General features: G+C 39.0%; 2 protein-coding genes across 9 annotated transcripts in view; one reads left to right on the forward strand and one right to left on the reverse strand.

Moving 5' to 3' along the window:
• The window catches only part of kcnj1a.1 (potassium inwardly rectifying channel subfamily J member 1a, tandem duplicate 1), a 146,519-nt gene that overhangs the window by 55,870 nt on the left and 63,384 nt on the right, over window positions 1-27,265 (reverse strand). The window lies entirely within an intron of this gene.
• Window positions 1-27,265, forward strand: part of kcnj5 (potassium inwardly rectifying channel subfamily J member 5) — a 71,134-nt gene that overhangs the window by 25,873 nt on the left and 17,996 nt on the right. For 4 of the 5 annotated variants that reach the window (XR_012393892.1, XR_012393891.1, XM_695527.10 and 1 more), the window contains exons 2-3: window positions 10,336-10,418; window positions 21,798-22,674. Coding sequence is in view for 2 of the 5 variants with exons in the window: in XM_695527.10 (XP_700619.4) it covers window positions 10,356-10,418; window positions 21,798-22,674 (940 nt within the window). In the remaining 3 variants the exon portion in view is untranslated. Of the gene's footprint in view, window positions 1-10,335; window positions 10,419-21,797; window positions 25,303-27,265 lie in introns of all 5 variants that reach the window. The other variant, XR_012393893.1, reaches the window with a different exon arrangement.

Raw genomic sequence — 27,265 nt, forward strand, 5'->3', positions numbered from 1 at the left:
GACAACGCAACAGCATTAAGATCACAACACAACACCATTAAGATCACAACGCAACGACATTAAGATCACATCGCAACGCCATAGAGATCACAATGCAACAACATTAAGATCACAACACAACACCATTAAGATCACAACACAACACCATTAAGATCACAACGCAACACCATTAAGATCACAACGCAACGACATTAAGATCACATCGCAACGCCATAGAGATCACAATGCAACGACATTAAGATCACAACACAACACCATTAAGATCACAACGCAATGACATTAAGATCACATCGCAACGACTTTAAGATCACAACGCCATCAAGATCACAATGCAACAACATTAAGATCACAACACAACACTATTAAGATCACAACGCAACGACATTAAGATCACAACGCAACGACATTAAGATCACAACGCAACACCATTAAGATCACAATGCAACGTCATTAAGATCACATCGCAACACCATTAAGATCACAATGACATTAAGATCGCAACGACATTAAGATAACAAGGCAACGACATTAAGATCACAACGCAACGCCATTAAGATCACAACGCAACGACATTAAGATCACATCGCAACGCCATTAAGATCACAAAGCAATGACATTAAGATCACAACGCAACGTCATTAAGATCACATCGCAACACCATTAAGATCACAATGCAACGACATTAAGATCACAAAGCAACGACATTAAGATCACAACGCAACGTCATTACGATCACATCGCAACACCATTAAGATCACAACGCAACGACATTAAGATAACAAGGCAACGACATTAAGATCACATCGCAACGCCATTAAGATCACAACGCAACAACATTAAGATCACATCGCAACGGCATTGAGATCACAACGCAATGACATTAAGATCACAACGCAATGACATTAAGATCACAACGCAAGGACATTAAGATCACAACGCAACGACATTAAGATCACAACGCAACGACATTAAGATCACAACGCAACAACATTAAGATCACAACGCAACGACATTAAGATCACAACGCAACGTCATTAAGATCACATCGCAACACCATTAAGATCACAATGCAACGACATTAAGATCACAAAGCAACGACATTAAGATCACAACGCAACGTCATTACGATCACATCGCAACACCATTAAGATCACAATGACATTAAGATCACAACGCAACGACATTAAGATAACAAGGCAACGACATTAAGATCACATCGCAACGCCATTAAGATCACAACGCAACAACATTAAGATCACATCGCAACGGCATTGAGATCACAACGCAATGACATTAAGATCACAACGCAATGACATTAAGATCACAACGCAATGACATTAAGATCACAACGCAACGACATTAAGATCACATCGCAACGACATTAAGAGCACAACGCAACGACATTAAGATCACATCGCAACGACATTAAGATCACAACGCAACGCCATTGAGATCACAACGCAACGACATTAAGATCACAACACAACAACATTGTACACAGCCCAACATGGCACGGATAAGCAATATTTGGTGCATAAAGGGCACTTCTAAACGGCCACTAAAATATTGTGCCAAAACGGCACGAAATATTGCATTCATATAAATTATGAAAATATATTACTGTGTCAATAACATATTTTGTAAAAACAATAGAGCATAATATGAAACAGTAGTTATCATCATGTTGCACACCCCCAATACTCTACACAGTGCCGATTATCTCATTACCTGTTTGTGAGCATTCATTTCACTGCACTCAAAAACGTGTGTGGCCATTATAAGATACGGAAAAGAAATATGCACAAGTGTATGTGGTAATTTGCTGGCGGGGTTCATCGGTTCACCTGATTACTCTACATTGATTTACTCTCCTACATGATCAATACCTATTTTAAAGTCTTTTTTTTTTTGGTGGTTAAAATGCAATTGGGGATTTGTAAAATATCCTCTTAAATAGATTGCACTCTTTGCTTCTTACTTTCCTAGCATTTTACAGTTCAAGTCTGAATTATTAGGCCTCCTGTTTATTTTTCCCCAACTTATGTTTAACGGAAGGAAGATTTTTTCAACATATTTCTAAACATAATAGTTTTAATAACTTATTTATAATAACTGATTCCTTTGATCTTTGCCATGATATCTTTCAAGACACTAGTATTCAGCTAAAAGTCACATTAAAAGGCTTAACTAGCTTAATTAGGTTAAAGTTAGGGTAATTCTTGCTCTTGTTCTCACCCTAGCAACCGCCTAGCAAAGCCTCAGCAACCACTCAGAATACCCTAGCAACACCTTAAGCCTGGTTTATACTTCTGCATCAAGTGACTGGCGTAACCAACGGCGGATGCAACGCGTGTAGCCGTGCATTTATACTCTGCGCGCTGTCTCTGTTGGTCTGCATTAACACTTCCGAAACGCTAGTTGGCAGTGAGGTGTTAATGTTTCTCTGTGTTGAGTTTCTTAGCTGGTGTTTTGTTTTTTCTGAACACTTTCTGAATGTACAAGTGGCTCAAATTCGCTCATTTTGTGGCAGGAACCGGCGGACGAGCAACAACTTTAACTATGAGGTAAACACAAAACAAAACTTTCCATCCGGAGCTCCTTTACGGGACTCCACACTTGTAAACTTTCGCTTCATCAGGCGCTCGGTCCCGCCCTGACTTGTCAGCACTACCAAGCCGACCAATCACAGAGCTTGCGCTACGCGTCGTTGCGACGTGTAGTTACATTTTTTGAGAGGTGCACGTCAGCGATGCCAAAGGCCATGGCGTAGGGCTATGCGTCAACGCGTAGGCTGCGCCGTAGCATAGGCGTGCGCTGGACGCAGAAGTATGAATCAGCCTTTAGCAACCACCTAGCAACCACTCAGTGCACCCTATCACTGTTGCTGACACGATGTTAACACAATTAGCATCATGCTAGCTACATGCTAATCATGTTAGCATGATGCTAGCAACTTGATTAGCATGTTGCTAGCATGATGCTAACACAATTAGCATCATGCTATCTACATGCTAATCATGTTAGCATGATGCTAGCAACTCAATTAGCATGTTGCTAGCATGATACTAACATGATTAGCATGTAGGGGAGAGTGGTATGTGCTCCCTTTAGAGGCAAAAGTGCAACCCAAATTGGTTCCAGACTTAACATTGGCACAAAGTGGCTGACATCGATATCTAGATTAGAGACTCGTAGAAGCTTGGGGGTGGGCTCGTTTTACTCGCCTTATCAAGTCGGTATTAAGTAGTGACATAACAAACTTGTAGACACTCCCTAGCAACCACTTATAGCAACCTGATAACCATATAACAACATAAACAAGCCATATTTTAGCACGGGAATATCATCGACAGACAGGGTTTCGGCTCTTTTGATGCTAAAATCTAAGATCTAAAATCTAAGCTGATGATAAAATCATTTTCGATTTCACTTATTAAAACAGCTTTGCCTCTGCATAGCAACCATTTAGGATACCCTAGCAACTGGTTTTAGCTGGTCGACCAGCTTGGTTTTAGAGGGGTTTTGTCCACTTTCAGGCTGGTTTCCAGCCATTTACAGCCTGGTCTTAGCTTGTCAGACAGGAAAGTGACCAGCTAAAACCAGCTTGACCAGCCTGGTTTAAACTGGACTTAGCTGGTTTTGGCTGAGCTCCCAGCCTGGCTAAGGTGGTCAAGCTGGTTTTAGCTGGTCATCTCCCAGCCTGTCCAGCTAAATCCAGACTGGAAATGGCTGGAAACCAGCCTGGAAGTGGCCAAAACCTCTCTAAAACCAGGCTGGTCGACCAGCTAAAACCAGCCAACCATCCTAGGCTCCCAGGGAAGAAATACTGTGAATAATTTCTTGCTCTGTTAAACATCATTAAGGAAATATTTGAAAAAGAAGCAAAAAATCAGAGAACAGCTAAGTGTTTTGATGTCAGCTATATATTCTAGATCAGCATTGTGAGTCTGAAAACAATGGAGGCGTTATCCTATCAGTATTTCATCACAGTCAGTGAGCGAGCGCGGCTGTATAGCATGACTTGCAGATGGGCGGTCGGGGATCATTGGAGTTTTCCGCTGTCATTAGGCACCTTATGTAAGCGATTAGCATAGATGAAGCTGCATGGCATTAGCGACGGGAGCACAGGTGCAGTGTGGGAGTGACCAGGATCTGGAGCTGAATGATTGCTTAATGCAGCATGGCATAACATCTGAAAGTTAAACTAACCAAAAAGCAGTTTTTCCATCACAATGACACGTTGATGGAAACAAAGCATAGATACTGTAAGTGAACCTGCGACGCTAAACCTATATTTGTCTTTCTAAGCATCTCGTTCAACTCTTCAAATTGCCTCATTTAAAATAGAGAATATACCTTTACAGTAAACCAAAATCCTACATTTTAATTTAATGTCCAATTCAGGCTGTTAACAAACTATTAACTAAGACTTTTAGCTCATTAAAATACTAATTCACTTCTTATTACTGGTTAGTAAGGTAGTACACTATATGACAAAAGTCTTGTCGCCTACTCGAGTTTTAGCAACAACAAATAATAGCTGGACTTCTAGTTGATCAATTAGTATAAGAAGTGGCTTATATGAAAGGCAAAGGCCTCTAGATTACGCCTATTTTATATAAATAAAATATGATCATGTCTTTATTTTGGATGATTTCATTAGAACAGTAAGGTCTGACTTTGCTTAGACAAACTCTTATCTCTGAACAGAAATAATCTCCAGTATAGAATATACCAAACTGTACCGACTGTACCAAAAAGCCAATACAGGAGATGGGCGGGAGATGGGTCTGAAATACAGGAGACCCCCGGGAAAAACGGGAGTGTTGGACAGTTCGTATATCATCGATAATCATCCTGAACAGAATAAAAAGCAAATGCACACACTTTAAACTGTGAAACACGTGACATATCTGAAATGCATGTGAAGTCTGGCTGTGGAAAATTTTCATGGGGGAAAAAATAGATTGTTACAAAGTCTCGTGTATTTGAATGTACAAGATTTAATTCACATAATCCAAATGCTTCACATGTGAATTTAAGATTTTATTGCATATGTGAAGCCCATGTGTTGTTTTATAGATGTTAGTATCAGTATTATTAGTTTTCAGGATACCTATAAGCTAGTGTGCCCTAAAACAGTGATAAGATTTGCATTTAGAATATATAAAACTAATATAAACATGTAACGCTTGTAGTTTGTCACTTCTGCCTAAATGGACCAATGGACCAATTTAGACCAATGGACTAAATTCACCACACACTACAGTTTCTCACCACATCATAACCAATCAAATGCTCTCTAGTATCTGACCTGCCCCGCCCCCTTCAAGACGCTTCTCATTTGCTTTTCATTTGATGTGCTCAACCACTCTCACTAGCAGAGCGATGATAAAACAAAACACTATTGGCTGTTTTTCAAAAAGGGGAGGAGCTCCTTTATGCCCCACCCTCTCATCATGTTTTGCTAGAGATTACGTCAACCATCAGAATAAAATGCACATTTCACGAAACCTTTAAAGACATTTGTTTGTTCAATAAGACGTGTATTTTATGTCACACTGACCTGCCAACTATTTTGACACATACATTTACTAGCGGATACCCTTGCTGCCAAAACAAAGTACTGGAAAGCACTCTCTTATTGACACACACACATACACATTACAGCAAATAAATGTTTGCTAATTCACTAATATAGTACGTCTTTAAATTGTGCGGTGGAACACTTATTTGTTCAATAAACAAAATATAAGTGACTTAAAGAGTACCTATTATGCCCCTTTTTACATGATATGTCTGATGTCCCTAAAGTGTGTACAGTGTTAAGCTCAAGATAATGCACAAATAATGTTTTATAACTCTCTGAAACTGCCCCTTTAAGGCTTTAATCCTAATTGTGCCATTTTGGTCACTTTAAATTTAATTGAGATTCTGCTCTTTTCAAAAGAGGGCGGAGTTACAAACACCTATGCATAAGCATAGTGGCAGAATCAATGAACGTTACAAATTCATAATGTTCTATGCTAATGAAGGAGAGATGATCACTAGTGGGCGGGGCTTTCACCATCGGATGACACGTACAAAGGGAGAATGTCAATCAAAATGTTTCTGTGACCAAACTCGGTCCTGAAGGGCCAGTATCCTGCTGAGTTTAGCTCCAACTTGCCTCAACACACCAGCCAGGAAGTTTCTAGTATATGTAGTAAGAGCTTAATTAGCTGGTTCATGTGTGTTTGATGGAGTGGTTCCTTTTGAGAAGGTACATTTTTTTGTTTGTTTGTTTTAACAGGTCCTTAACCGTACATTTTAATACTTAAAAGGTACAAATGTGTACCTCAGAGGGAACCTTTGTCTTTCAGACATACCTGCCAACACTCCCCTTTGTACAAAAGTGAACCTTAAAGGTATAAAATGGAGCCTTAAAATGTAAAAAAGTAAATCTTAAAGATACAAAATGTAAACTTAAAGATTCAAAAGTGAACCATAAAGGTACAAAAGTGTACTTTAAATGTACTAATGTCGACCTGTACAGTAAAAGTGTATATTTTAAAAAGGTACTACCCCTGTTTGAAGACATTTTTGTTCAATAAGAAGCCATTGCATGTTCAGTAGTTGTTATTTCACCTGCTGTAGTCAACCAAAGCATCATTTTTGTGTTTCATTGTGTTTATTTTTAAGCCGATAGCATTTTTTTAAATCTTAGCACGATGTGAACAGCAAGCCCTGTTGACGCAACCTGCGAGTCAAGTCTATTTATTTGACACACCGAGCTGCTGCCCTAAAGAGACCTCTCCAAATCGATTACTTATGAGCCTCCACTTCATCCATTTCAAGTTTGGAAACCAAAACTATGTAGCCATCATCTTTTGTGTCCTCCGCTCCAGCGGTACTCTCTGTTCAGGCCCTATCAGCTCCACAGATTTGACAGGTGAACACTAAATGTGTCAGAACGGAGATATGGAGCTGCCAGAGTCACTCACCCAGGTTGGCGTTTCTTGTGTGTGTGTTTGCGAGAGAGTTGACTGGATGATGGAGACAGCAGCAGCTTTGATGGCGTGACGCTGCTGATGCAGGGAGTCTTTAGGGAGCGGGGAACAGCTGAGACTGCCAGCCTGTTTTAGGCACAAATTAAACTCAATCCGCACACTCAGAACGTATACATGTCCCCTGTGTGCTTTGATTTAATCCTTCAAGTAACCAACGGAGATGTTGCCCCAATGGTGCACGGCTTGTTCGATCTCGTGCAAAAAGACATTCTTTAAAGGGATGGTTCACCCAAAAATCAAATAAAAAAATACTCTCGTTTCGAACCTGCTTGAGTTTATTCCTTCAGACTGGGAGTATGAAGGAATAAAGGAGCGATGCTGGAGAATCGATATATCAATACTCAGAAGCTTTTAAATTGGTATCGATATTTTTTAAAGTATCGATATTTTAGCTATATTTTAATCATTTCTGCATAATGTTTTAGCGCTGTCAGTGACAGTTTCTATATAAGATGTTACACCAATCAATCTGCAGCGGAACGTGACGTGAGCGATCATGTGTACAACAACTCATACGAATTCGTACGAATTAGCCAGCCTGATCTCACGAGAAAACCTAAGTATTTTACGTTTTGTCCGTTTACCCAGGTGACAAAAAATATATAATTAAATGCAATTAAAATACACTTAAATACCCGCAAATACATTTCTAGTACATTGTTATTTTTTTGTGTTAAATAAAAGTTTGATGGTTTTCACTATAAATATACTAATTAAAAGTATGTTTATACTTCAGTAGGACTTTAGTACACTTGACAAAAGTATACTAAATATCAGTAATACTTAAATAAATTTTCAGTGTACAATAAAGTACACTACAGAAAAAACATCCGAAAGAGTTTTATCAGTGTGTTTTTTAAAAGTGTGCTTTTTTAGTACACTGTTTACATACTAATCCTAAGTTTAAAATAAGTTAATATATAAAAAATCTATTAGTAATGTATTGTAGTAGAAGTACATTTTCCCAAAAGTTGTACTTAAGTACACTTAATATGAATGCATTATTATCACTAACACTTAAATTGATTTTGAGTGTGGTCATTTTAAGTTTACATTAAACTGACTTTATTAAAAGTCTATTAGTAATGTGTTGTAGTAGAAGTACATTTTCCCAAAATGTCTTTACATTTCATATGTGCTGTAATGTTGCATCTTATTTATATTTTTGTGTTCTCAGTTTTTGCTTAGTTTTTGTTCCCTCCCATAAGGTATTTTTGGACTTGTGGTTTATTGCACAAAAAGATTAAAGTGTTTTGATGAAGCACAGATGCTGTTTTCTTTGTAGACACAGAATCCCTTCAAAATATATTCTTTAAATAAATGTTTAGTATGTTAAAAGCACATTGTAGATCAGCTTCATGGTGTCTCATAATAGCACAGTTGAGTACACTTAGATGTACTTAAGTTTATCTTAAAATGTACTTAATACTAATTTTTAGTACATTAAATACAAAATTAGTTTGGGAAAATAGAGCACTTTTAATACAGTATTTAGCACACTTTTTTACAATGTGTATATTCTTTTAATATATTACTATTATACTTTAAATTAGTCATACATATATTGAAATGTTTAAAAATAGGGTTCAAGTGTATTTCTAGTTGTAACTAAATATAGTTTTTAAAATACAGATATAGTATGTTAAAAGCACATTTTATTTCTCAATCTCTTTATGTCTCAAAATAGCACTTTTGAGTACACTTAGATGGTATTAAGTTTATCTTAACATATACTTAATACTATCTTTAGTACATTAAGTACAACATTAGTGTGCGAAAATAGAGCACTTTTAGTACATTACTGAAAAGTGTACTAAGTATACTTAAATAAAGTGCATTTTAGTGCACTTGTTTTTTTACCTGGGTAGTCGCTAATTCGTACGAATTCGTACGAGTTCAGTCGTATGAAATTGTTCGACTTTAAAAAGGAGGCGTGGCACCTAACCCCACCCCTAAACCCAACCGTCATTGGGGATGAGCAAATCATACTAAAATGTACGAATTAAATCGTATGAATTAGCCACTAAATAAAAAAAGGTACGAATTGCCGTGAGATTGTGTTAAATTAGCCACTAAACTGGCAAAACGTAAAATTCTTGCGTTTTCTCGTTCAATCCGTAAATACAGCAGTCTTCTGTATTTTTACAGTATTTTAACTATGATTTTTAGCTATGAATAAAACATGATAATTAAAAAAGTTTTACAAATTGTCATTTCTTTGGAAATCACCAAGCGAACCCCCCTCATAACTCTACAACTGCCCAAGAGGCCCTGACCCGAACTCTGGGAACCGCTGCTTAACATGAAAACTTGAGCAGTCGGGTTTCATTTCTCTGTTTGCCCATTAGAGAGTCAGACAAGCGTGGTTGAACAGCCTTTACCGTGCTTTTAGACATGATTAATTAGTTTACTCACCTGAGAGAGACATTAGCAGATCTGATTAACCCTGATTTTCATTGCGTCGTGTGAAGCTGTAAACAGTGATAATCCTAAAACAAACCATCCCATATTCCTATAGGACACAATAAATCCATGTAATGACATTCGTCCATCCGAAAAGGATTACGGTAATGTGTAAGAGCTTGGAGTGCTCACTCGCTGGGTGCCAAATCCAAACAATTCCTTCATGTTGTCCCAACACAAATCGATTACGTTAACTTAACAACGGTGGCTCAGTGGTTAGCACTGTGGCCTCACAGCAAGAAGGTTGCTGGTTTGAGTCCCAGTAGAGTCCGTTGTCATTTCTGTGTGGAGTTTGCATGTTCTCCCCGTGTTGCCGTGGGTTTCCTCTTGGTCACAGGTGTCAAACTCAGTTCCAAAAGGGCCGCAGCTCTGCACAGTTTAGTTCCAACCCTAATTAAACACACCTGATCAAACTAATTGAGTCCTTCAGGCTTGTTTGAAACCTACAGGTGAGTGTGTTGGAGCAGGGATGGAACTAAACCGTGCAGGGCTTCGGCCCTCCAGGAATTGAGTTTGACACCCCTGCTCTAGGTGCTCCGGTTTCCCCCACAGTCCTAACACATGTGCTATAATGAGCAATGACGGCAGGATGGTTAAAAGAATAAGTTAACTGCATCGGTTGGCATAACAGAGTGTGGTGGCTGCACATTGTGTTTTTAAAAGATTTTAATGGAACTGTATTTGTATTGGGATGTATTTTAAGATTAATGTCCATGTTGTCTTGTGGGTGTCTATGTACTGTAAAACTTTTTTTTTCTAATGACAAATCTCTCTTAAGACTTAATACATTGCTTTTCTCCACTCTTTTTGGTCTCTTTTTCAGGTTTGTAGTCAAAGCTGAGGATGGCAGGAGATTCTCGCGTCCACATGGACCACGACATGGAGATAGGAGTGACTCCAAGAGAGGTCAGTATCAATATATTACTGTCAGATTCAAACATCTGGGCTGTAATCATGAACTAGACTGTTCTAGAACAACCTTTAGCATTTAGGAAATTAAAAAAATTATTGAGAAGGAAAACTTACGGTTTGGGGTTACATTCATTCTGGGGGGGTTTGAGAGATCTGCAGAGTGGATGATCAACATCAACAGCCTGAGGTATCAAGACATCTGTGCTGCCCGTTACATTACAAAGCACAGGAGAGGGACAATTCTCCAGCAGGATAGCGCTCCTTCTCATACTTCAGCCTCCACATCAAAGCTCCTGAAAGCAGAGAAGGTCAAGCTGCTCCAGGATTGGCCAGCCCAGTCACCAGATATGAACATTATTGAGCATGTCTGGGGTAAGATGGAGGAGGCATGGAAGATGAACAGAAAGACTCTTGATGAACTCTGGGATGAACTCTTGCTTTCTTCTTCATTCCAGATGACTTTATTAATCAGTGATTTGAGTCATGTCAGAGATGTATGGATGCAGTCCTCCAAGCTCATGATGGAGTCAGACTCAATATTCATTCTGTCTCCACTGCAGCAGGACTTTATATTCTATACTGGACATTATTTCTGTTCAGTGATGAGACTTTAGTCTTAGCAGAGTCAGACCTCACTGTCCTAATGAAATCATTCAAAATAAAGGCATGATCATATTTCATTGTGGTCAAATAGGCGTAATCTAGAGGCCTTTACCTTTCATATAAGCCACTTCTGATACAAAATGATCAACTAGAAGTCAACTTATTATGTGTTGTTCTTAAAACATGGATAGGCGACAAGACTATTGTCAGGTAGTCTCCCTCCCTGTCTGCCTGCCTGTCTGTCTGTCTGTCTGTCTGTCTGTCTGTCTGTCTGTCTGTCTATTAATTTATTTATTATGTGACTTAATCAATTATAGTACCATACATATATAGTACTATAAATATAGGACATTAAGTGTTATATTTTTTGTGTGTGCTTGTGCTATTCTTAGAAGCCTTATATTCTCTTTGTATGTATTGTATAAGAGTTATATAATGTTACAGTCATTATGTAAACCAGCTGATTACACTATGCTTAATCCAGTATTTCAGCGGGCAGTGTAATGTACATACAGTTAAAATATAGACTGTTACTTATATACACTTCATTTAAATGTATTAATCATTTAAATATATTACATATACAGAATTATTAGCCCCCCTGAATTATTAGACCGCTTGTTTATTTTTTTCCCCCAATTTCTGTTTAACAGAGAGAAGATTTTTCAACACATTTCTAAACATAATAGTTTTAATAACTCATCTCTAATAACTAATTTATTTTATCTTTGCCATGATGACAGTAAATAATATTAGACTAGATATTTTCAAGACACTTCTATACAGCTTAAAGTGACATTTAAAGGCTTAACTAGGTTAATTAGGTTAACTAGGCAGGTTAGGGTAATTAGGCAAGTTATTGTATAATGATGGTTTGTTCTGTAGACTATCGAAACAAAAATTAGCTTTAAGAGGCTAATAATTTTGTCCTTAAAATGGTGTTTAAAAATTTGATAACTGCTTTCATTCTAGCCGAAATAAAACAACTACGACTTTCTCCAAAAGAGAAAATATTATCAGACATACTTTGAAAATTTCCTTGCTCTGTTAAACATCATTTGGGAAATAATTAAAAAATCAAAAAAAAAAAAAATCAAAGGAGAGCTAATAATTCTGACTTCAACTGTATACCTTTTGCATTTGCATTCATGATTTGAAATGGGAGTAAGTTTAAGGCCATAGCAACGTCTTGAAAATTATGGCACTATATAGTTTTATAACATTAAATTGAACAGTAAATGCAAATTTAGCCTTACTGCTCATTTTAATTTGAACTTACTAATGTGTAATATCCACACATTAAAAGTCTTAGCTTCGTGTGGAGTGTTAAAACAAAAAATACAATAATAATGTCAATTCTAATCTATTTTCAATAAAAACATGGCAAAATACGAGGACAAAAAAAAACCCCGTATTGGATAATTTCTGCAAAACACTGTCAGACAGTGTGTAAATGTTTATATCATAACACATATTTGATAAATTACTTTATTTGCTTATTTATTCTCTTTTAGAATGTGTGTTTTGGTTTTGTTTAGCACTTTGCTCAGTGCCAAACTGAAGATAAATGTGCCTCATTTATTCATTTTTCTTCGGCTTAGTCTCTTTATTTATAAGGGGTAACCACAGCAGAATGAACCACCAACTTATCCAGCAAATGCTTTACACCCTTCCAGCTGCAACCCAGTAATGGGAAACTCCCATACACACTCATTCACAAACACACACACACACACGTGCACGCGCTACGGCCAGTTTAGTTTCTTTAATTTCCCAATAGTGCATGTGTTTGGACCAACACAATCTCACTGCAATTCGTAACTTTTTGATTTAGTGGCTAACTCGTATGACATTGTACGATCTTATTCATACAATTTAGTACGATTTGCTCATCACCCAATGACAGTTGGGTTTAGGGGTGGGGTTAGGTGCCACGCCTCCTTTTTTAAATCGTACAACTGGCAAAACGTAAAATACTTACGTTTTCTCGTGAGATCAGGGTGGTTTGGTCTGTGGGGGAAACCGGAGCACCCAAAGGAAACCCATACCAACACTGGGAGAACATGCAAACTCCACACAGAAATGCCAGCTGAACCAGCCGGGACTTGAACCAGCAACCTTCTTACTGTGAGGCGACAGTCCTAACCACTAAGCCATCGTGTCACCAGTTAAATGTGCTTCATAAGTAAAATTACTTACTATATTAAATATCTTGCTATCCTGCAATCTTACCTTGCCCTCATCCAGCATTAAACTGACACTGTGCAATTACTTACTCTGTGCTTCTGTGAAGCGTAAACACGCCTACTTTGATTTGATTGGTTACCTCAATCATTTTGACATTGACGAGTGCTGTTAGATGGCTGAGACGACGTGCAACGTTGCCTGTGTAATTAATTATTGAAGAACCCCCAACCCCCTCCCCTAAATGAGTTATTACATTCAATCATTCAGTTTCCTTCGGCTTAGTCCATGATCATGGGTCGCCACAGTGGAATGAACCGCCAACTATTCCAGCATAAATTTTACGTAGCGGTGCTCCAAAATCTCATTCTTGTCGGCTTAGTACCTTTATTAATCCGGGGTCGCCACAGCGGAATGAACCGCCAACTTATCCAGCAAGATCTTACGCAGCGGATGTCCTTCCAGCTGCAACCCATCTCTGGGAAACATCCACACAGACACTCATTTACACACACACTCATACACTACGGACAATTTAGCCTACCCAATTCACCTGTACCGCATGTCTTTAGAGTGTGGGGGAAACCGAGCACCCGGAGGAAACCCACGCGAACGCAAGGAGAACATGCAAACTCCACACAGAATTTCTAACTGCGCCAAGGCTCGAACCAGCAACCTTCTTGCTGTGAGGCGACAGCACTACCTACTGCGCCACTGCATCGCCCTTACTCATATTATACATATTATGTCAGACATTTCTGTTTTACCACACCATCTCCGTGGGACACTTCCCCATTACCTTCCTCTCCCCCATAAGACACTGGCAAGCCCAGATAAGAATCTTTGCCTCTTCACAGTCTACAACACAGTGCCGTCCACATGAGACAAGGACACATTGGCACTTTCTCTCTCCGTTTGTGCCCGGCTGTTAATTGAAACGTGGTGTCCCGTTATGGTGCTGGCAGTCAATAATAGGCAAACTACTTATGAAAAACCAGCACACACAGAGAACCCCTACTGCGTACACACCTGCGGCCCCCTATTTTTTGGCTTTTTCTAAATATTGCAAACACAATCTACAGCATCAAGAGCCAATTTTTAGTATTTGGTGTTTATCCAAATTCATATTTCAAGACAGATATTTAAGCAGGGTTGTTATAAGGAGGCTCAGTGGTTAGCACTGTCGACACACAGCAAGAAGGTCGCCGGTTCGAGTCCCAGCTGGGTCAGTTCTGTGTAGCGTTTGCATGTTCTCCCCATGTTGGAGTGGGTTTCCTCAGGGTGCTCCGGTTTCTCCCACAGTGTAAACACATGCACTTTTAAGAGCTCACACTTAGCTGATAATCAATAGAGGGTAATTGGCTTGCTGTCCTGGGAGAGAGCCCTGAGCACGGGGCTCCCTCCCGTTAGAAGGGCGAGAGGGGAGTTCGAGCTCAGGTAGGTCTCGAGAACTCCCCTGCTTGTCGCCATGTGAGAAGTGTAAACTAAGGTTGTCTTGGGTGATAGCTTGGTTTAGTCGATTGGCTATGGGTTATGTTTTTGGACGTTGAGAGGAAACCGGGGAACACGAGGGAAACCCATGCGAACACGGGGAGAACATAGAAACTCCACACAGAAAGGCCAACTGGCCTGATAGGAGGTTGGACCAGCGGTGCTCTTGCTGTGAGGCAACAGTGCTAGCCACTGTGTCACCCTATTTAAAAAAAAAAAGGGGGGGTAAATTCAAGACGAAGATAACTGGAGTGAAAAACTCTAAATATGTAGTGCCGGATGCGGTAAAACGTGAACGTGCCTTTCCCTTCAGAAACTAGCAGAGCATGGGGGATCACGGGACTGATCATAACATGCACATGACGATCAGTGACAGCAGATTAGCTTCGCGCTAAGGAGGGGTTTGGGAACAAATGAATCGCTGAACGAATCATATGGGAATCGTTGGGATAATTAGGTAAAAATAAATGCACATTATAAGATAAAGACAGGGTTTTTTGACCTTGCATGTATACCAGCCTGTTATTGGAGACTCCCAAAACCAAAATATGACCTTATATAATGCAAAACAGGGGCTCTTTAATTTATTCATTCATTTTCTTTTCAGCTTAGTCCCTTTATTAATCTGGGGTCGCCGCAGCGGAATGAACCGCCAACTTATCCAGTATATGTTTAAGCAGCGGATGCCCTTCCAACTGCAACCCATCACTGGGAATAATCCATACACACTCAAGCACTACGGCCAATTCACCAACACCACATGTCTTTGGACTTGTGGGGGAAACCGGATCACCTGGAGGAAACCCACGTGATCACGGGGAGAACATGCAAACTCCACACAGAAATGCCTACTATGCGCCACTATGATGACTCTTTAATTGAATAAACTAAATTGGCCATAGTGTATGAGTGTGTGTGACTGTGTATGGGTGTTTCCCAGTACAAGGTTGCAGCTGGATAACACATATGCTGGAATAGTTGTCAGTTCATTCCGCTGTGGTGACCCCTGATTAATAAGTGACTAAGCTGAAGAAAAATGAATGAATGAATGTTAATACGGAGATAGTGTAAAACAGAAATGGACCAGGGCCAAGATACAGTAGAGCCAAAGAGCGTCACAAGTGAGACAAGATCAACAATAGACAAAGAAAAAAAAAACACTTAGTGCTCTTATGTTCCAGTAATCTGTACTTTGTGCAGGGACGTACTGTGACAATGTCATTATGGTTGCAAAAGATATCAAAACACCGTCATTGTTAGGAAAGAACAGCGTGAGCGTGCCTCTGCTTGATGTTGGCAACTGTATCACTGCACGGCTCACTAGTGAAGAGATACAGCTGAAGTGAAAATGATTCACCCTCCTCTGATTTCTTCTTTTCTTTTACAAATATTTCCCAAATACTGTTTAACAGAGCATGGGATTTTTCACAGTATTTCCTATAATATTTTTTCATCCTATAATAAGTCTTATTTGTTTTATTTCGGCTAGAATAAAAGCAGTTTTAAACCATTTTAAGGTCAATATTATTAGCCCCCTTAAGCATTTTTTAAATGTCTACAGAACAGACCATCATTACACAATGACTTGCCTAATTATCTTAGTTAACCTAATGACTTACAGTAGTGAAGCCTTTAAATGTCACTTTAAGCTGAACACTAGTGTCTTGAATATCTAGTCAAATATTATGTGCTGTCATAATGACAAAGAGAAAATAAATCAGTTATTAATAATGACTTATCAAAACTATTGTTTTAAAATGTGTTGCAAAAAATCTGCTCTCATTTAAACAAAAATTGGGGAGAAAAATAAACAGGGGCTAGTAATTCTGACTTATATATATATATATATATATATATATATATATATATATATATATATATATATATATATATATATATATTTATATATATATATTCTTATTTAAGTTAACTAGTTAAGTAAATATTTGTTATTCTTTCTTTATTTCTTCTTTGTATTTTTTCTTTTTAGTTGACAAAAGAAGTGAATGCACTTCATCAAGGATACACAATGAAGTTAAAAGACCTCATTTTGGTTTCATTTACTTTAACTTAAATGTATAATATAATAGTATGATATCTTATAATAATAAAAACGTATAAAACTAAAAATAAATTAAATAATATATATTTTTAAAATGTACATGCATTACAAAAAAAGTTTATAAATAGAACTATATTAATAATAAAAATATGTTCTATAGTATTGATGAGTACAAACTAATTCAGTTCTTCATGTTTTTAAATTACATAATTATAAATAATAATAAAAAAAAAAATACATCTTCTTTGGCCTTAGTCCCGTATAGTTGCGGGGTCGGCTCTCTGGAACAAGTCCTCCATTTCAGACTTGTACATATGATAACGAATTTTTTTACACCTTCCGGCCGGCCTGTCCTCTGGGCCTGTCAACCTCATACACTCACTCACTACGGACAATTTAGCCTACCCAATTCACCTGCAGCATGTCTTTGGACTGTGGGGGAAACCGGAGCACCCGGAGGAAACCCACACGAAGGCAGGGAGAACATGCAAACTCCACACAGAAACACCAACTGAGCCGAGGCTCGAACCAGCAACCCAGCGACCTTCTTGCTGTGAGGCGACAGCACTACCTACTGCGCCCTTTGAATTTTTTTTCCAATATTTCCCAATAGATGTTTAACAGAGCAAGGAATTTTTCACAGTATGTCTGATAATATTTTGTCTGCTGGAGTAAATCTTATTTGTGTTATTTCAGCTATAATAAAAGCAGTTAATAATTTTTTTAAACATAATTTTAAGGTCAATATTATTAGCCCCCTTAAGCAATATTTTTTGGATAGTCTACAGAACAAACCATCATTATACAATAACTTGCCTAATTACCTTAACCTGTCTAGTTACCCTAATTAAACTAGTGAAGCCTTTAAATGTCACTTTAAGCTGTATACTAGTATCTTGAAAAATATCTAGTCAAATATAATGTGCTGTCAACAATAGATTAAAAAAAAATCTGTTCTTTCCGTTAAACAGAAAGGAGGGCGCTTAATTCAGACTTCAACTGTGGAAGAAGCAGATGGAGGCTATTGACCTGGCTTGCAAAATATGCTCGGCTACAGGGCCACACAGCAGGTCCTGTAGGAAGCATCACTTCTCACATGTGTTCAACCAGTGCACTTCCTGGCAGTGAAGCTTAATATAGGTCTACAGGTTCAGACTTGCTGATGCTGAAGCTCGTTTTATCATCGTTGTTATTTTGAACTTGTTCCTGTTTACAGAATAAAAACTCAGCATTTTTCTAAGGGCGTTTTCAGGCTGGTAAATTGCTTGCTTTGTTACAAAAACAGGGACTTATTTCTGACAATGTTGCGTTTTCTTCATGGTTCAGTTCGCTTTTATGAGGAAACATTTCATTGTGCGTCAAAATGTGTTTACTCTCATTGGCCACCTTGTTTATGTTCCTCTGCGTTATCCTTTAAGATTGGGTTGCAACTCACATGAATTTGCCCTCTAACTTCATTCATTTTCCTTCAGCTTAGTTCCATATTTATCAGAGGTCGCCACAGCGGAATGAACCAACAACTATTCCAGCATATGTTTTACGCAGCTGAAGACTTTCCAGTCACAACCATGTACTAGGAAACACCCAAACGCACTTGCATTCACACACACACACACACACACACACACACACACACACACACACACACACACACACACACACACACACACACACACACACACACATATAGATATATATTTAGTTAGGGTAGAAGTCATACTACCTTAAAATAATTAAGCATAAACTATGTGCATAATCATAAAAATTAAGTTAAGTCAACTGAACATTTCCTAATTATAATGGGTTGTTTACTTTATTAAAAAGGAGTCATAAACTGGCTTTTTTATTGTTTTATTCTGCCATCCAAGTCCACACTGTAAAAAACAATATGACAAAAAGCCATCATGACTTCAGCTTTTGAGTTACTTTAACTTATTTTTATACGTTAATCAGGTTTCAGCGTTTATAAAATGTTTGTATATATTTGTAAACAGTTGTAAATATTTTTAAGGTAAATTATACAAAATGTAACTTAAAAATTTAAGCCAGAGGGGTGTCACAGTGGCGCAGTGGGTAGCACGATCACCTCACGGCAACAAGCTTGCTGGTTCGAGCCCTGGCTGGGCCAGTTGGCGCTTCTGCGTGGAGTGTGCTCTGATTTTCCCCGCTGTCCAAACACGTGCCCTGTAGGGGAATTGACTAAGCTAAATTGTCCGTAGTGTATGTGTGTGAAGGCAAGAGTGTATGGGTGTTTCCCAGCATTGGGTTGCAGCTGAAAGGGCATCCGCTGCGTAAAACATTTGCTGGATAAGTTGGCGGTTCATTCTGCTGTGTTGACCCAGGATTAATAAAAGGACTAAGCCGAAAAGAAAATGAATGAATGAATGAAATGTGAGTCAGTTTTACTGATGTACATTGAGATAACTATGAAAGACCTTTTAATTCTGCGAATTTAAGGCAACGATACATGTTTTACAGTGCACATATGATGTTCTTTTGGTTTCTCTAAAAAGCATCAAAATGTTAAATAACAAACTATTTTATTCTAGTAGAACACACCAAATTTCTATGTGGTCCACTCTGACGGATTGAAATCAAACTCTCACTGCTTTAATTGGACAACCCCAGCAGGCACACAGGGTCATAAAATGCTAATATTAAGTTAGATTTACATTGTGATGTTGGGTGACCAAAATTCAATGTTGTATTGGAAAGTGACCAAAATCCAACGGAGTCAACATCTTAAACCGACGTCATATTGACATCCGATATTGAAATTTATTCAACCAAAACCCAATGTCTGATAGACGTCATAGTAGTAACCCAACGTCAAGCTGTAACATCATTAGATATTGACATGTAGTTGTATTTAGGCTGCGTTGTAAAGTGACTAAAATCTAACGTCTGTCCAACGTTGGACATTGACATCGGCCTGATGTTTACTGAATGAGCACTGTGCTGCGTCCGACAGATCGCACTATTATGTTTTTCGTTTTCTTTTTCATTCTTTTATAACCTATTTTAACTCATTTTAATTTATTTTTATCTGTTTTTAATAATTTTTATTGTCTGCATTTTATTTTCCTAAACTTGTCTTTTTTATTCCTGTTTATGTAAAGCACTTTGAATTGCCACTGTGTATGAAATGTGCTATATAAATAAACTTGCCTTGCCTTGCCTTGCCTTTGGTTCTGACGTCAACTGATTTTCATTTCCACTCTAATGTAATGTCCTCATGATGTCCCCAGGGCAACATTATTTTAATGTCCAATAACAACAAATGACGTTAATATTTGGTTAGGAAGTGACGAAAATCCAACGTTGAGCCAACATTTTAAACCAACAACATATTGAAGTCAAATACTGACATTTATTCGTCAAGTATGGCAACCAAAATCCAATGTCTGATATACGTCATAGTGGTAACCTCCACACAACATTAAGCTGTCACATCATTAGACGTTGATATTTGATTGATTTTAGGTTGTGTTGGAAAGTGACCAAAATCCAACATCGAGCCAACATCTTAAACCAACATCATATTGACGTCAAATACTGACATTTTGTCAGGTATGACAGCGAAAATCCAACATCTGATAGACGTCATAGTGGTAACATCCCCACAGTGTCAAGGTGTAATTTTAGGATTTTCGGTTGGACATTGACATCGGCCTGACCTTAGGGTCTGACGTCAAAATGCAACGTCCCCATGATGTTGGGGTACAACGTCAATCTGACGTCTTGTTGTGCCTGCTGGGACTGTTTCATATATACCTAGTACTCGACTCCCCTTTCAATTTACGTGAGGAACTGAATCCTTTTGTGGATCCATCTGAACATGCAAGTCTACATTTTTCAGTAGAGGATGTTTTTTACCTACCCATTACCTAACACAGGGGTTCCCAAACTTTTCAGCACGCAACCCCTAAAATAACAATACCAGTGACTCGCGACCCCCAATATCCCCTGAGGTGGTTATAAATACAGAAAACTTGCATGCAATGGCGCACACACACACACCAATAGACCAAAGTCTGTTCTTCGTTTATTTTTTTAATGTATTTCAGTGCTGTAAATGGGCCAGAAAGTTTAACCTGGTGTTATAAAATCAATCTGCTCCATCTGACGCTATTGCTGTGTCTTTAAATTAATGTACTTACCCCACGGGTCGCAATCCAATAGAACAAGTAAATAAGCTACTATAGTAACTATAAACGACTGTTTTTTTCTCTTCAGTTGGTTATGGATAAAATATGGTAATTCTTATGGTCTAATAATAATGAGTAGATTTTTGGAAATCACCAGGCGACCCCCCTTCATTGTTCCGCGACCCCTCAAGGGGACCCGACCCCCACTTTGAGAACCACTGACCAAATAGATACAGTAGATACATTCTAGGATCTAGAGGCCTGCTGTTAATGAAAGCTGATATTTCAGTAGCAGTGACGTTTTCAGCTCTGACACACAGGATATTCTTTTAGTATAATGACCTTTTATTAATCAAAAGTGAAAGTTGAGATCTCACTTCATGACCCCTTTAAGCGAAGACAACTTGTTGCTTTTAAGGCAACGAGTTCAATGAGTTTAAATGCACAAAGAAAGGCAATTATGTTTAGTACAACAGTCTGCTGAGTTGGATTGAATCCTCACGTCAACCAAACTGGTCCAATGTTTGTATTCAATCAGGCCAAGACAACCTTGTCCAAGGAATCTTTGGCTGGCTATTTTGGTGTGAAGCTTTGTGCAATTGCCTGCTGATATATGCCTGAAAGAACCAAATAAATAAACAAAAAAATACCAGGTTCTTAACTAACACTTCGAGCCCTATTATACACCCGGCGCAATATGACGAGTCGGACGTAATTTGTAGCTATTTTCATACAGGTGCAGGATTTGGACACACCCTTAATGCTTTTGCGCCACTCACAAAATGTTCAAATAGAGCCCTAAAAATAGAGTCAAGTGTAAAAATACCACCACTACACACTACTGCGTGTCAAACTAAAGCTGTTACTTTCTCTACCTCCAAACAGCAGGTGAAGAAACTCCCCAAACACCTGAGGGAATCCCAGATCCCCACAGACCGTACCCACCTCATCTCTGATCCGGTTAAGAAACCCCGTCAGCGCTACGTCCAGAAAGACGGCAAGTGCAACGTTCATCACGGAAACGTTAAAGAGACCTACCGTTATCTCAGCGACCTCTTCACGACACTAGTGGACTTACGATGGCGTCTCAGTTTCTTCATCTTCACCTTGGTCTACGTGGTCAACTGGCTGTTTTTTGGGTTTTTATGGTGGCTAATTGCACTGATACGAGGAGATCTTCTACACAGCGACGAGGAGGGCTGGACCCCCTGCGTTGAAAACCTCAACAGCTTTGTATCCGCTTTCCTGTTTTCCATCGAAACCGAGACCACTATTGGGTATGGCTATCGGGTGATCACGGAGAAGTGTCCGGAAGGGATAATACTTCTAATGGTGCAAGCCATATTGGGGTCGATTGTCAACGCCATGATGGTAGGGTGTATGTTTGTAAAGATTTCACAACCCAAGAACCGAGCAGAGACGTTGATGTTCTCCCACAATGCTGTGATCTCGGTGCGGGACAACAAGATGTGCCTGATGTTCAGGGTGGGCGACTTGAGGAATTCCCACATTGTGGAAGCGTCAATTCGGGCCAAACTCATCCGCTCGCAGCAGACCAAGGAGGGCGAGTTTATTCCGCTCAATCAGACAGACATCAACATTGGCTTCGACACAGGAGACGATCGCTTATTCTTGGTATCTCCTCTTATCATCTCACATGAGATCAACGAGAAGAGTCCTTTCTGGGAGATGTCGCGGGCACAGATGGAGAAGGAAGAGTTCGAGATTGTGGTCATCTTAGAAGGCATGGTTGAAGCTACAGGTATGTTCTCCTTGACCCTTAACCTGTCATAGTGTCCATTAAAGTGAAATGAAATGTTTGAAGCTTTGCATTAACTATCAGTGTTTTTCGGGAATGGCTTCAAGGAGCAAGTTGTGCATTAACTGCCAAGCTCTGTAGAGCAGTTGACCTCAATGAATTTTCCACAATTTCTAGCGGTAAGACTTGGAGGTCAGGCATTTAAATATACCAAACTCCACTGGCATTACTCATTTGCTGACATTGCTGAGTCAACGCTTTCTTGAGCATGCTGACTACACGAAATAACATTCAACAGGTGACAAGAATATAAATGTTTCAATATTGATGCTAAAATGTGTATTTCCTACACATGAGAGGTTTCGGGTGCCTGTTGTGGTCTCTGGCTAACCACGTCCTTGCAAACCTGTCCAGGCTGGAGTTTTGGAAAGAGGTGAAAGGTGATGAAAGCACTCCGGGTTTGTTCCACTCTGCTGGAGGGGATCCTTCGGAAAGATTATTGGAGCAAAAGAAAGTTGATTTTTCCACTCTTCATTTTAATTAACATTGTTCCAGTACTCAGGTCAGTGAAACTCAATAACAGTCAGGGAGTTCAATGAGGAAACTGCTTTTAAAATATCTTATGCGTTGACGGTTTTTAAACCTTAGGATCGTGTATAAAAAAATTAGCAGAACTACAAGAGCCTGAGGTGTTGTGGCATTCAAACTGATTACTAAGAAGTTTTGGGTGCAGAGATACCGCAGCAGCCCTAGCACTGTTTGCACAGTCATCTATTTTTTTTTTTTTTAGATTAATTTCTCATAAATTAGTCTGCTTAATATGGAGTTGAACAATACCAGCAATCCCATGACCTTAGCAGCAAATCTACTGTATTTAATCATAGACTGTAAATGATATGCACGTAGTAGGGCTGGGCGATTTTTCTGATTTTTTCGATTGATTCGAATTTACGTTTTAAGACGATTTAATTTTGAATCAAATCGAGAAATCACGATTTTTAAAATATATATATATTTAATACATTATAATGGCACCAATGCGCTTTGGTTCACTCTATGAAGCAGGAGGCACACCAGAAGAACCTCTCGGCGACGCGCCGCACAGCACCACGCAGCGCCATGGATTTTAGAATTCTAAACAGGTTTCTATACACACACCGGCTCCGCCCAGCCACGATTCAGGACGCAGGTCATATTTCAGCCGCGCCACAGAGCGCCATCTGATTAGTCTCATGTTAAATATCATGTGCGCGCTTGGTGTGTGATAATTTGAACTGTCATGTGCGCGCCGTGTTGCGGCGCTTCTGGTGTGCGACCTGCTTGACTGCCTGTTAAAGCGTGAAGTCATGTAGGATTTTACTTGTTAAATTAATCTGAATCACGTCTGTGTGGATTGTCAAGACATTCCCTCATCAAGTCGATAATCTCGATCTCAACATGTATGAAGGACGTAAAAGCCTGCCATGTGAAAAACCGCGCCGATCTTTTGGTTTGAACGCGAGTGGAGGTGAGGGCCTGTATAGCAGAGGAAATGAAAATACCCGCCACCATGACGTCATTTAGCGGACCTAGTTGAAAACCAGACAGATCAGGTAGCATAATACAGAGAGTGGAGCAAAGCGCATCAAATGATCGATATTTAAAAAAGAAAAATAGATGAAATATATTATTATTAGACACACATCTGGTGCTTGTATTTGCTCCTACTATACATCCACAACTTCACACATTGGGTTTAATTAGGCTTTACAGTTTCCATGTTCAGTCCTTTTCTTCCACTGTATCTTTTTAAGAAAAAGGCAGCAGCTTTACAACCAGTCATTCAATCAGAAGACAAAGTCAAAGCTGAGCTGACAGCCAATATTGCCTAGGCTCAGCAAAACTTGCAAAAATCCCTCTGTATTCCTGCCAGTGCAATATTTACACAAATATTTCTTATTCAAATCTTCAGCAACGCTGTTTAACTCGTTAATTTGTTTTACATTTATTTACACCTTGACCGATTTTTGTATGACAATGTTCCTTAACCAGATGTTTTTTCAAGTTACTTTTAAAGAGAATGTTACTTCAGTCATGTTATTGTAATGTTTTGAGAGGACTAGTAACAATAGAAAAAATAAATAAATCGAAATCGGTCAAACTTTATAAAAAAAACTAGATTTTTTTTTTTGCCAAATCACCCAGCCCTAGCACGTAGTATCCTTGACATGCCCGTAGGTTTCTAAACAACCCTAAATAAGCAACCAGTAGGCGTGGCCAACCATTGCCATTTTGTTCGCATGTCATCACACTGTCCGGGGGATACCAAACAAGGGCAAAGAGGTGGAGCGTGAGCGGAGCTACAGACTGCTAAAATTTTGCTTAGACTGGAATTTCTATGTGAGAAACGCTCAATACTTCATTACTTGTGACTCGTTTGTGTTCTGACCACATGTGCTTGGTTGTATTCTAGATCTATAAAGTGTTTGGTTTATTTAAAAACACTGTTTTTATACATTGAGGCACCAAACATTGTTCTTACGATGTTTTTCTACAGGAGGAAAACGCAAATTACATCCAAATATTTCAGATAGTCTGTGTTAGTGAATGCAAGGCTATTGATGAAATTCAGGCATAACACTGTATGACTAAGCTTGGGCGGTAATACAGTAATATGGTATACCGCGGGGTCTAAAAATAAAAACGGTGTCAGTTTCAATACCATTATACCGTCATAAATAACAATGCACTTATAGGAGACAAGTATTAAATATTATTCATTTAATGCCTAAAAATGCGTAAGCGTGATTGTCATCACGGGACATTGTCGAGGAGAGAGATAGGGGTGAGGTAAGATGGCAAGTCGTGAACCAAGTGAGCTGGTCTCGAAAAAAAAAACACAACCTCTGCAGTTTGGCAGTATTTCGTGTTTCGACCGAACAAGAAGGGAGACATGGTAAATACAAACTAGAGGTCTGCATTCCCGCGGCTGTACCGTGGGAGTGCAGACCTCTAGTTCGCATTTACCACGATCAGACTAGATTTCTTGCGGTGCAGGAATAAATTTCCGAATAAAGCACAGGAGCGGGTGGTCTAACAATATCGACAACAATATCGCTCCCGTAAATGCTGTTTATGTATGTGTGTGTTTTTGTGTGTGTGTGAATGAGAGAGAGCGTCCCGCGCAGATCTCTAATATGAACAAGACAGGTGACGACAAACCTGAACGAAAGGTTGCATATACAGTTTTCAGTTTCTGAATGATTTACGCACAAGCCAACAGTTTGGTGACGCTGTCTGAGCCTTACATTATAATTTTTTTAAATTATGCACAGTAATACCGGATACCGAGGTAAAATAGGAAGAAGGTTTGACGGTATTAAAATTTGGATACCGCCCAAACCCATGTATGACAACGCTTCAGATGACTGTTCTAGAGCCTACAGCTAATCAATCAGTCCGATTCTGGAGTGCTTTACAGCTCTAAAGAAAAATATAAAGGATCTTAAATAAAACAAATACATTTATAGAGATGGTATACAGGTATATAATTTCACTCGCCTGGGAAATGGAGGTCACTTGAAGGATTTGTGTGCACAATTAAGTGCACACAGCATGCCATATCATCTGATAATTGTAAGAAATAATTCCAAAAGGCAACTGACTGTGTAACGCTACATAAAACAAAACAAAAATATGATATTCATGCAGTGTTCAGCAGCTAATCAGCCGGAAGGTGAAGTGACGGTGAACAGTAAGACCTAGCTGTCACTCAAGTGGCCATGCTATTAATTATGCAGACTTAATAAAACCTAATATAAAGGAAACGGATGAGTTACAAAAAAATTCACCCTCTCACAGTTGTCGTGAAGGGTAATATTAGCTTTATAAACCAAAACGATTCTTTGTACCAGGCTGTAAACTTTTTTCTGCTGTAAAGTTGGCCGTTTTAACAGTGGGATCAATAGAAACTTGCTCTATATGGAGCCAGGACTAGTGAAATTTCGATGAATTGCAGTTACAGTGACTTCCGTATTTGCTTCATGTGGGAGAGCGGGAGAATGCTGCTTGTATGCAATCAGAATATATGAAAGTGATTTATCTAGAGATCTCCATCTCCGCTACTGACCTTGCAGAACAGCGCGTGCAATATTGATTCGAGCAGATTTCCTTATTCTCAAGGCCGTTTAGGGAATTAAGAGGCCTGCGTTGTCTAACTTGTCTACACTAATTGGAGATTCATTCCCAGACTGAAACATTTCCCGTGGTTTCACATCAGACATCTCAGGTGAATGTTTGCAATTCAAATTATTTACCGGGCTCCTGTGTAAAGAGAACTTACACGGCTAATCTAAATCCTATTCATTATACATGCTCCCCTCTGAAGGCGTCCCGTTTTGGGCTTGTTTTGTAGCGAATACCAATGAGGGCTCAGCAGAGTGATGGAAATGTGCATGTTTTTCAGTGTTTACAGCAAATGTACTGTTATTGAGGACAAGCATTTAATCCTACACTAACCTTGCTCTGGGCTCTAGATGCCATATGACAAACAGTATCAGCAGTCTCCTCAACCTTCCTGTCACTTTGAAACGTTTTCAAACGTTTTCAAACAGAA

The sequence above is a fragment of the Danio rerio genome, chromosome 18 (assembly GCF_049306965.1).
Source record: "Danio rerio strain Tuebingen ecotype United States chromosome 18, GRCz12tu, whole genome shotgun sequence".
NCBI lineage: Eukaryota > Metazoa > Chordata > Actinopteri > Cypriniformes > Danionidae > Danio > Danio rerio.